At 30.3% G+C, this 13,326-nt stretch overlaps 1 protein-coding gene across 8 annotated transcripts in view; it reads right to left on the bottom strand.

The window, feature by feature from the left end:
- Positions 1-13,326, bottom strand: part of Pde11 (Phosphodiesterase 11) — a 231,852-nt gene that overhangs the window by 37,901 nt on the left and 180,625 nt on the right. For all 8 annotated transcript variants that reach the window (XM_026640190.2, XM_026640188.2, XM_026640189.2 and 5 more), the window contains one exon: positions 6,276-6,426. In XM_026640190.2, coding sequence (XP_026495975.2) covers positions 6,276-6,426 — 151 coding nt within the window. The remainder of the gene's footprint in view (positions 1-6,275; positions 6,427-13,326) is intronic.

Consider the following 13,326-nt stretch of genomic DNA (forward strand, 5'->3'; position numbering starts at 1 on the left):
ACGGTCGTTCAGATTAAAGGCCAAATAGGTAATATGATTTTGACCAGCGGTTTAGAAATAGGAGATCACGAATGTTTACCCTGATTTAAACTATTATTCAATTAATTTAACAATATTAGTTCAGTTCAATAGAAGATGATCTGTGCGGTATCACCCGCTTAAAACCCTTTTTTTAAAATATTTTGCTAGATTCCGAACAAGTTTAAAGACATCTATACTTATTATATAATATAAGTATACGTATATATAGAGATTAGAAGAAATAACATTATTGGTTTCCAATGTCAGATGCGAGGAAAATATAAGATGTTTACGGGAAATCAGAATACAGGAAACAAATATGTAACTTGAGGAAATTGTCTCTATATGTACATAAACAATAAAACTATTTTTATTTTAAGAAATCTTGATATCTGATATTTTTATACCTTAAGCATATTCGGGGTTACTTTGTTTATTTGTATTGAAAACAATTTATACAAAACTAAGTACACATGTATGAATTTCGTACCTAACTGTTAAAATCATAATGCAAACGGCTCTAGTCCATTTGTAGAACGAAAAAAAACACCCATCGAAATGTAGTGCCGTGGATTTTCAGTGCCAATCAATATAATTGTCTATTTAAATAAAATCTCAAATTAATAAACAAAGCCAATCGGCAATTTAATACATCAATGAGACTAAAACGGTAAAAGTAGCGCGCAGAAACGCGTATGCGCGCATCTGCGTTGTATGTAGAACCTACACGAACATGCTCTCTGGTGCCCTTAGTCATATATTATAAGTCAGAGTAGTACAATTTTTTTTTTTAACTTAACATCAACATATTTTTTTATTGTTATTTTAAATCGCATTTTCAAGAAATACCAGAGGGTAGTGAGATGGCTTATATATAAGCATGAGATTAGATTACTGTTTTCATTATTAACAATCATTTCTTTGTTTACATATTTTCACTTTTAATAAGATTTCTATTGTTTCATAGTATATACGTACAATAATTGAAATAGAAATTAATTATTACTATATTATAATTTATTATTAAATGCAAGTTCCAAGCCAGTCACCGCTTTGTGAACAGAGTGAATCATTAAAGCGCATAATGTTTGAGAATCGCGTTGTATTCAAAAGTATTTCAGTAACGCAAACAACAACACGATTAATGGAATTTCTCTTTGATCGATTTGAATTTCAAAACGTACATAAATTAATTCAATTGATAGCGATAATTGCCACAAAGAGAAATAAGAGAATCTCATCTTGAGTCTCAATTAATCTATTTATGAATACACAAATCCACAATTATGAACAAATTTCCATACAAATTTGAATGATCCATCACAGTACAAACTATATCTGTATTTTTGTATTGATATGACTTATATGTTTTGTCATCCTCGTGTCACACTTCTCAATTTGTGTTAGGATAGAATAAGCTTATATTTTTTGGACCAGGAGTGAACTGGCAGAAATCATCATGGGTAAGCGTTATGCTCTCTCTTATCTCTTTCCTCTTCTCCCTGTCTCTTTCCAATATAATATACGTTTTTATAAAAAAAATTATTTAATCTTAAATTTTCGTCATTGTTTTAATTCACCCGACATTTAAATAAAAAAAATATTTCTGGTCATTTTATTTATTATACTGTCATTATGTCAATACATAATATATAACGAAAGCAACCTTTATAATTAGAGTATTATCCATTCGTCGGACACTTACGGGCTACAATACCATTAGTAATTTTTAAAACATCGAATACTAATCCCCGTTCCATTATCATAAAACTTCAAAGGAAAATGCATCTAAAATCTACGAAATAAAGTCAAAGTACAACGTAAAAATTCTAATAAAAAGCAAATATATTACATGCAAAATAGTACCCCGAGACGTCTTTACAACCACACTCCGAATATTTATAATAAAACGAATCATGAAAGACCTCATATGCAGACGTGAAGAGAATTCAGTATTAACTCCTGCCAATTTTATCGAAGGACCTTTCGAATTTGTTTCCACGTGTAGAAGTTATTTTAAAAAAAATATTGTTTATTTAAAAACATATAACATCGCTTTCGATGTAATCATTGTTTCCGGTAAAGTGCATTTTATATTTATTGGTGTCATATTTAAATTTGTTTGAATTAAATCACCAATCACAGATGATCACGCAGCACTGTTTAATTTTTCGTTCACAACTAGAGGTAAATTACAAAAAAAATTGTTTTCAACTCGTATTGACATCATTGATGACACAGATTTTTTCTTCGAGGAGCCAAATGAAAAGACACGAATATATGGAAATAACCAAAAATCATTTTTTATATATGAGACGTATGATTGTTTTATCGTTAAACGGAGAATCACAAGAAATTTAATACGTATGACTGTAAATTATCTTTCCAGTAACAATTATATGATATGTTCAAATTAAAAGCAAACGAGGCAAGCAGGGAAATGTAAACTATTTCTCTAGTAGTCTACTTGGTTAAGTGCATATTTCTAAAGGGTTTTCAGCTGTGTGGCTTCCATCACAGTAAAAGCCGCCAACTAAACTCATGCGGGTAAACTGTAGGAAGTATGCAGGCAGAACTAGATCGAGCATCAAGTCTTTCTCAACTGTGCCTCTTAGTATAAAGTAATATTTGTAAGCAATGACACTGTTTCCATTTATATCGATGAATAAGTTTTTATATTCTCCTAAATACAACTTTTACTACGAGATATTTAAAGAATTACACGTAAAAACGTTAAAGCGACGTGGTTTTAAAGACTTTATGTTCCACGGTTATTTCAGTCTCGTCGGGTTTATGAAAGCAAATTGAGTGTTTAGCGTAACTTCTTTACGTTTTTTTTTAAAGAAATACCTTTGTGAATATCTCCAATTAGTGGAAATGGGTAAATGAACGAGAAGTGGGAGGGAAGGTACTTTTTTTTAATGAGTGTAATCTTGTTGGTTTTACCTTCATCGTTTATTGTAAAGACGATCTTAGCATTGAAAATATAATATCTGTGCAATCGTACATGTCCATTCTTAAAATAATTCCATATAATTTATTTCTCTGTATGTAAATAATCTATACTAATATTATAAACGTAAAAGTAACTCTGTCTGTCTGTCCGCCGCTCTTTCACTACCAAACCAATAAACTGAATTTGATGAAATTTGTTAGGAATCAAACTTGAACTCCAAGGAAGGACATAGGCTACTTTTTTGCCTAACACATGACAACCAACCCCCTAAAACGCGAGCGAAGCCGCGGGCGAATACTTACCTAGAATACCTAACTAATCTAGAATACCCCTTAATGTAGTTTACTATTGTCAAAATGCACTCTATCATTCTTATGTTTGTTCATCTTAAGTGTGTATTTTTGAAATGCTGTACAGATGGCCCCTCGTCTCATTAAAGAAGTTTGACATCAAAAAATAATATCGTAGAATATATATCGGTAACACGAAAGTCACTTGGAACATCATTTATTCCAACTAACCGTTTTCTCGTGCGAAAACCAAATAAATCTCGAACATCTGATATCGCGATCATAATGATATTACCAAATGTAGAAACGAAGTAACATAATCCTCTCATTATAATATTAAATAGAGTTTAAAACGTGTTTTAATAATTAAGATTAATTCAACTCCAGCTAATCCTTCTACCTTTATGAATATTAAAATATGGAAAAATGCGTTGCTAAAAATGATTGACGTACTCACGTGGGACGTGGGATCATTATCACTTAGCGAATGTCTTTCGAATTGTGAAAGGCAATTTATCTAATGGCCTAATAAATTCGGTTTCGATGTAATTGTTGTATCTAGTAACCTTATGTTTAGTATTTACTAGCGTACCGCCCCAGCTTCGCACTATATATATTACAGAATGTTTTACAACGTTCACAGTTTTTCAGTCGTTAAACAAAACAAACCGCTATGTCCCTGCGTTTTAAATCTATAATATCTTCGAAAATATTTATTTAAATTACATGCTGTAAAGTCCGTATTAATCTATATTAAATGCACAATGTATTTAAGGTACTTAATTGGATAAGGATTAATGCTGTATTGCTTAAAATCGCTTCGAAAATAAGCCATTATTTCTCGTAAAAAGTAAACGATAAAAAATAGTTATTGTGGGTTATCCCTAAGAGATAGACATATACCATAACTTTTTTGAAGACCTTTTTAAGGTGTACAATACTGTAAAAATGTGTTTATTTACGACATCCCTTCAGAAACTTCTAAAATTATCAGTGTTTCTCTATTATATTGTACACGTGTTATACGTATAAACCTTCCTCTTGAATCAATCTATCTATTAAACAAAACCGCATGTTCTAAAAACCGCATCAAAATCCTTTATATAATGTAATAATGTAATTTTAAACATTTAAGCATAAATAGGGGCCGACAACGATAAGCGACTTTGTTTTTTTACTATGTAATGATTGGTGAGTTATGGTAAACTTAAAAAGTGTGTATAAGTTTTGTAACGACTGTGCAATTTATTTCAGGGTTTATCCTATTTCTTCTGTATTTACAACTAACTGCCATTATTTGGAAAAAAACACCAATAATTACATAGGACTATTTAACTTCTTGTTGTCAACTAAAATACTGGCAATACAAAAGTTTTCAATTTTCCTTATTGGACCAAGGAAGTGACTTTTGTGGTATAAAACCTCTTAAATGTTGATAATATACAGGTTTGTCGCAGAAAAAGTCACCAATATTTGAGAAGGTGCATCATTAAATTTTTTTTTTATGTATAAAATTTCACTACAGCGAATGCCTTTCTAAGTGTGGAAGTAATATCCGTTAGCCTTCTCTTAAATTTAGCGCCCAGACCATTCATCTTATTTGACTTACAGCAAAGAATTCACTGTCGCTATTGTTCAACATTACAATATTTATAAAGGAAGTAAAAATAAAGGATAATCTCGCGTTATCGATTAATCTTGACGATAAAAACAAGTATTTTATTTGCTGTATTTGAAATTATGAGCGCCTACATAAAAATTAACATAATTGGGTAAAAAAAAAAATTTAAATGGAAATAAAAATTGATAATTTTATTAATATAAGCGAAGTTATTCGTTTTAATTTAATTAATTCATTCATTAAATTATTCCTTCATAAAAATCCTTATCTTTACAGGACAGAAATATATAATAATCACTATTGAGATTATTTTTTTCTGCTCTATTACAAATCAAAATTTAAATTTATCGTAAAATATTTGTGTTTCGTTTTTTATTGTAAAAGATTAAGATACTTATCTACTAAGTGGTATTCTCATCTATATCTAAATGCTGAATTTATGGAATATCTTATAAGCCTATTCATGTTTATAAGATCAGTTAGCGATATAAATAATCTCATCGATTCTGCTAATATCCCAAGATCGTATTAATTATGTCAAGCAATAACTTCTTAATCGCCTTACGTCATTTCCACTAATCTTAAAAAAATTAAGCTTTTTCTACTAAGCTTTAGTTGTAGTTTGGTAGAAAAATACGTTACAGAATTTCCGTCGACACATGTTTGTTTTAATTTACCATTGAAAACGAGATTAATTATAAACACAAATTAAGCCGGTAAAGATTGTTAAAAGAGTAACCACTGGATTTCTTGCCGCTTTTTCTTTCTTTCATTCTTTCTTTTTGAATTTATTTTATAAAAATGACTATACAAAAGAGGATGTCTCTAATATATGTTTGACAATTAGACTTCTGACAACTTTTGAATGATGATCATGGAAATGGGCACGTATACGTATGTAAAGTAAAAAGTAAAGTAACAGCTGCCAAAGCGGTCAGGTTCCCTATACTACACCGTGGCAGACTTCGGCGTATCGGTATTTATCATTCGACATTTCGTTGTGTATCCGACTCATGTCATGGCAGAATTTGATTGAAATCAGACACGCGCAGGTTTTCTAACGTCTCTCTTCACCGCGGCACGAACTCAAATTAAAAACATGAAAATTAAAATGTTTGAACCTGTAATCATCGGGTAAGATGCACGAGTTCTAATCACTCGGCCATATCGGCTCTCTACATGAACTTGCATATGTATATATATTCCATGGAGAAGGTTTATATACTATACATTTTGTTACTGTCGCTTCTTGCCTCTAGATTGCGTTGCAGAACACCTACTTCTATACCGTATATCCTTCAACCGCTCGCTATTACATTGTAAATACACTGGAACGACGAGTCGGGTTTAGCTAGAAATATATAAGTTTGATTAAAAACTATGATACCTTATATGCGTCGGGTATGTTAACTGGTTCGCCGCTCTCCGCGACGTAGCCCACGATGCCGCTTCCCCATGGTATCCTGATCTCATCGAGTTGCTCCATTTGCTCTGGCGTTGACTTCGAGCACACGTCGAACAACTTCGACACCAGACATCTGCCAACAAAAGTTAAAGTCTCAGTAAGTACATTAAATAATTTGTTAATACTAAGCCATATTATATTAATAAATATCGGTAAGCAACAACATGTCTCCTTATCATTTATAAAAAAACGAATTCCAATCTTCCCTATTTCCCTTGGTCACGCAATAATTCGAGAACGACTTTAACACTTTCATACAAACCTGTTGTTATTCTCATATTTTCGCAACTGAGTTAGGTCGAATTTTGACTACTGAGCGAACACTACTTAATATAACATATCTAGTGTACATTTATTTTAATCTATCCTAATATTATAAAGATAGAGAGTAGGATTAAAAAAGAAAACTGCGTTAAACATCCCTTAAATGTGCTTTGAGAATGGTTGTAAGTAAGACTACAAACTCGTAACATCACGCTACGACCCATCGGAGCGTAGCAACAATGTTTAACAAGTGAGACCGCCCAGAGCAGTTTGAAAATAAGCACGTCAATAACAAAATCCAACGGGTTTTTGTATTAAATTAAGCATTAAATTAATCCATTAATTTGCTCTTATTTATGACCGTTTATCGTGAGATACTTGTAATCTTTCAAAATTAGGTAAAACGGTTAGGAGGATAATGATATTCTTGCCATTTGACACCAACAGTATTTAATTACATAGGTTTTTTAACTCCGTTTAAATAACTGACTTCTCAGTTTCTATTTAGCTTTTTATTGGAGATAACAATAATCTGTCGTAAGTCTGTGTAGAGATGACTACAAAGATTTGTTATAAGTCGATTTATAAATTATTGTATAAATATTTTAATGCCTAATTCATGCATTATTTCAATTTCAATTTGGAACAACGATATTTTAGAATTTTAAAAAATTTTTTTTTTTTTTATTTACTCTGTCGGTCAAAGATCGTCTATATCACAGGGTTATTGCACGGCGATTCGTTCGACCACACGCCTCTAACTCCCGATGTCGGGTTTTATTAAACGAATCCTTCTAGTTCATCGATTGGGAAATTCCACCGGCCGAGCAGGAATTTGATTGTACTCCAATTTCAATGTGTCCTATCGATAGTTTGCTGATCGTATCTAAAACAATATATGGATGTTGTAAATCAAATACGCTGTCAGTTGAAATCTATCCATTTTTAGCCGACTTCAAAAAAGACGGCAGTCATGACAATTCAAAAACTGATACCAGATGATGCAGTGAGTTTCAGAAAAGGTTGTAGTATATAGATATTTCGGTTCCGATTTGAAGGTTGAGTGAGCCAGTGTAACACAGATACAAATAAACATAACGTAATATCACATTTGTTATGTAAAGAATGGTTAACATTTTTTACGGCGGCAATGTCTACGGGCGGTGGTGACCACTTACCATTACGTGGCACACGAGACTGACCGTCTAATCGTTTTATAAAAAAGTTAACACTGGACTCTACTATTAATTTAAACAATACAGCATATTGCAGCATGTAGCAGTCGTAGTTTTACAAAAATGATTTTTAGTATTATGTGCAATGGGCCGCAATCCCTATCATTAACCAGTGGGTTTATTTGTATGTATTTCTGTCATGTTGTAGTCGATTAAAAGTCAATCAGAATAGAATGCATGTAATAAAAAAATAATCAAATTAGAAAGATCTAAAGATCTGATTCTAATCGTAGCAGAATATTCACCTTGAATTTATTTGAAATAATTTTATATTCATAGTACTTAATAAGGTCAGTAGACCTACTGGTAAGCTTCACTAAATATAGATTGTTAAATGACGATTCAAAAGTGTTTGTAAAAGCCTACTTGAATAAAATATATTTTGATTTTAATTTTCTCTTTTTATTCTGTAACCAATATTTGTATTGTGTTCCGTTAAAAGGCAAAAATAAATAACATGCGACAATAAGTATAATAATTAAAATGAACGCGAACCAAACAGCCTACCAACGCAAATCAGTTTTTAATATATGTCGCCAGATAATAAATGAGATCTTATAGTATAGCATTGCGAAAAGGAAGTTATTTATCTTATATGCCTGTCGTTGATTTACATGTGATAATTTATACGTATATTATCTACATACATTCAAACTCAATGTATCTGTATGTTATCGAAACCGGCGTAATAAATTATCCAAATAATGCTTCATTATGAAATTCAATAAAACACATTCCAACAGCGCTTTAAGGTGTCTAATGATGTATATATGATTTATTAATTTATTTCTTTAATAAAATACGTAACGATGTTTTAAAATAAAAAATCTTGAATACAGCGATGAAACCATTAAGACCGATGACATGAAACAACTTTATGTCATGTTGTAATTTACATTTTTTTTTTTATATTTACGAGTATGTATATGAAAAAGTACAGTTGCGTTACAATATTTAAACAAAAATTTGGATCATCTTAGTACCTGTGACTGTTATTTTTATAATGATAACAGTACAACATCCGGTGGTAGAGCCTCGTTTAAGCCCACAAGTGGGTCTCATTACACATAAATTATTCTATGCAGAGACATCAATTTTCTTTCAAATTTATGAAAAATCTTAGATCCAATGATTGGAATTGGCAGAGCATTGACGATGGGCGATGTTTATACTGGTACCGTTAGAAGTACTACGAATAAAGTTGACCTCGACTACCATAAGCACATCTGATTTTTTAAAATATATGTAAATATAAGAAGAAGCGTCACAATATGTTTACAACATCAACATGTACGTACATCCACAATAACATGGATGAATTTGACAGAAACAGTAAGAAAACATTATATGAATACGAGAAGTAAACAGATCCTTTTTCAAGGAATCGGACTTGGTGATCGTTTCTGTAGTAGGTAAATTTATACGAGATATTATTAGCTTCGATTATTAATGAATTAGATTTCATCTCAAAGGCATAATAATAAATAATGGATATTAGTCGATAAAAGATTATACAGATGATAAGAAATATTAGAGTTAGCATCAGTTGATTTTTATACCGGATATATAAACCGTATATGATTATAAAATTAAAATTATTCTATAAGTCGCCGAGCTATTTTTAATTCAGGAAAAGATCAAGTAAAATTAAGAAAATAATATTTCTCAAGGAAAGGACTGCACGTGAAAAAAAAAAAAAAATGTGTCATCTGGTTAAAACGAAGTTTCAGTCGCTATACCCATATTATGTATTAAATAACAGATACAATAATATAAATAAACAACGTTAGAAAATAATTAAATGACTGACAAAATTGTTCTAGAAAACATCCCGTGTGAAGGAAAAGAATAATTTTAAATAATATTATATAAGCCGTATGTAATAGAAAGAGACTGGGAGAAAGAAAATAAGAGAGATAGATCGGCTTGAGGGAAAATAACGCTTTTCCCTTACTTGACGATAAACCGCGAAAAACAACTTCGTTCCGAAATCACTGTTTGATTTTGGTGATTGTTTTTTGAAAAGAGTAACATAATGAGTAAAATTTATTGATGGTTTAAATAGCCTAATTGCAGAATATCTTGATTTTGATAATGTTGACAATTACCTCAGATACTAGCTACCAGCCCAGGCTTGGCTCGGATAGAGTAAAGGTCTAAAAAAAAAGTTCATATAAGACAAACGTACAAGAAAAAAACTCTCGATTTTCTGGGCCACTTATCTTAGAGAGAATAGATTTTTACTTTTCACAAATTTCACAGAAACTTTTATTGTAAATTTTCACTCCCTTCAAATATGGCGAATATTCAAAAAGTTTTGATTTATTAACAGAAACAAAATACCGATTTTCATATTTCGAAAATCAGAAATGACAGTTTTCAATTCAAACTCCAAATTTAACTCCTTCGGGAATTAATTTAAAAATAATTCTTTCTTAGTGGACACCTAGGATCTAAAAGGATTCCACAATTCACACATCTATCATCGTATTCACACTACGTACACGCACAAAAGAGGCTTTTGTTCAGCAGTAGGTCATCTAACCTGTTAATTTACTAATTTATTTTTATTTTAACTAACATTTTATTAACAGTAATAGCTTAATTTCTTCAGCGATGAAATTTCGATTATACTTTAACAGTATGTCTGTACAAGTCTGATTAAAATGTGTTGTTCCATTCAGAACCCACTTCAGATAGTCAAGATTAAAAAAAAAATTAAGATTTTGAAAACTTAAATTTTACCATATATCATATTATGCGTTTAAAAATGTATTTTCTCAAAATCAAAAATACATGTATTTCTACGTTTTTATGAACAAATGAATAAGCATTTTTTTAAATATGTATAAAAACTTATAATATATATTTCAAATAACTAAAGAGAAGGCTCTGATATCGATGTTTAAAAAAATGTGAAATTTGCATTTTAACTCTTCGACCCTCTTAATCTTATTAAAGTATTAATTATTTCTTAATCTAATCAATAAATGTTATCTCTTCAATTCAAAGAACAGAATAATATTTAAGAAAAAAAATATGTTTAAAAATCGTAACGTTCGTACAAAGAGGCCGCTTCGGTTCTTATTTTAAATAACGTATATTTAAAATTTAGCAATAAAACTTATATTTATAATAAACTGGTTGGATTTAAGCGATTAAAATTAATTACATTTTTAAACTTATCTGATAAGTAAAGATTAATCAATTTTGTATATTATATATACCCGAATGGGTTTTAACCGCATTTTTTCCAATTATTTACAGTTTCTCGTGACCACATCAGATGGCTGACAGATGGATGACAAGGTAATAATAATTACAACATATTATATAACAATAATTAATTATATTTGTAACAGTAAGGTTTTTAGTTTTGAAATAATTTTATAAAATAAATGAATATAATAATAATTAATGTAAACGCATCCAAAGTTCGTGTCTAGTGGACGATATGGTGTCATATTAAAAAATCACGTGATTAAGATTAATCTAGAAAAACAAATTATAGTCACTACACGAATTGAAAAATAATATTACAAATTTTATTGAAAGAAATGAATGAAATCATTGAAGAAATTAGTGCTTTATAACTTAAAATGAAAATAAAAGTCAATAAGAATAAATTAATTTTATTTACTTATTTACCAAAAGTCGAGATCCAAATTCACGACAGACATACAAATATGTAATATTTATTAATATATATTTTTATAAAGCAAATATGAATACACAAACAAACAATATCATAAATACAATAAATTATTATTCATATTAATTAAAAATATTCATTTGATAAAGGTCTTGTGAATAGTTAGAATTATCAAACATAGGAAAGTGTATAAATATTAAAACACTAATTTGTCTTTGATAAATATCAAAACTTACCTATTTCAATTAAAAATAATTATGATATAGACTCTTCAGCGACAATGATTTATTGCATATCTGGGAATTGGCTTATGCCGAGAAATGAAAATTTAATCTAATCAAACGCTAATTTATCCTACTGTCAGTAGTGAACTTTTGAATGACATAAATATACAAATAATACGTGGGAAACTTTTATTTATTAGGGAGGGTTCAGTATATTCTATGTACACGATCATACATCAACTACTTAAATAAATAAGAATATCTCGCATCTATATGAAATAAGATAAATCAAAACATCAAAATATATTTATATTCGAGGAGGCTTTTAGAAGCACCCGGATTATTTGAATATGATGTTAAATAAAAAAAAAATTAATATTATATTATCAGAGGCATTGACATGTATCCTGCTACCATACAGCAATACTTATTATTGTTATTGTTTTCGATTTGAAGGGTAAATAAAGTAATGCAAGGCTATTGGTGGTGACCACTTACTTAATCTATTTGTTAGTTTTTCCTATTTTTAATAAAATAATGAATTTCACTGTCTATATAACATTCTATGGAATAATAGAGGGTTTCTCTTCTTTATAATGCAAAGAAAACCACTTCGCATTAGGAACCATTTGTTCGTCTACGTTTTACAATGAATAATAAAAAAGTAATCATCTTAGCAAGAGATTTGAAAGTGCTGCAGACCTGGAAGATACGGTTAGGTATAAGTTTACATTTCGGTATAAAACGAAGATACCACTGAAATGCTACTCGAATAAATTACGATTCCGAAGCACGACGTCTCCAAAATTAGAGTTGTCTTCTGATTTTATTACGACTGACTCCTTGTTTTTATTTGTCTTTATATCCAATGTGGCGATGATGATAAACTTCTCATCATCCGATGGGATGGCAATCCAATACGACAGCAGAACATGCAATTAACACTACCATGGTTATATCCATGGCTTAAACCCAGGACTCCGAGATCCGTCGAATTACAATCTAGCCACTATTCCTATGAAGCAATCCGATGAATGAACGAATCGAGAATATTAAAATGAATGTTATTTTCTTATTATTTTACTTAAAATATTTCATATCACAGATTTTACTCGAATAACCAATGTTTCCGAATTGCCAAATCAAGCTTCGCAAGTCGCTAAGTTAATTCACATTCAAAGTAGAACAATTTCTTTCCTAAATTATCGCTCCGAGGGATATGTTAAAATCATAATAAAGACGTCGATGGCTCGAATCTTGTTAGGGATGGCTGTATTCTGTCGTAAGATTTGTGGCGTTTTGCGGCAGCTCTGTAGGAGCTTGGTATTATCGGGAGAATAATGACGATCAATTTATAACCCTCGCTTAAATGAGCATCCATTTTCAAGCTTAGACTAGAGTAGTTTATCAAAAACCAGTATTTATTTAGCTTTCTGCAATTCAGTGAATATTTAATATTTTCTCGGGTTTAAATCGGAATTACATGCTATCGTTTTTATTTCTATATTTATTTAATTGGGTCATCGGTAATTCAAGCATTTTAATACGACAATGTTAATTTAGCATGACCAAATAAGGAATTACACGACTATGGTTAA

This window comes from Vanessa tameamea, chromosome 17 (genome assembly GCF_037043105.1).
Source record: "Vanessa tameamea isolate UH-Manoa-2023 chromosome 17, ilVanTame1 primary haplotype, whole genome shotgun sequence".
Taxonomy (NCBI): Eukaryota; Metazoa; Arthropoda; class Insecta; order Lepidoptera; family Nymphalidae; genus Vanessa; species Vanessa tameamea.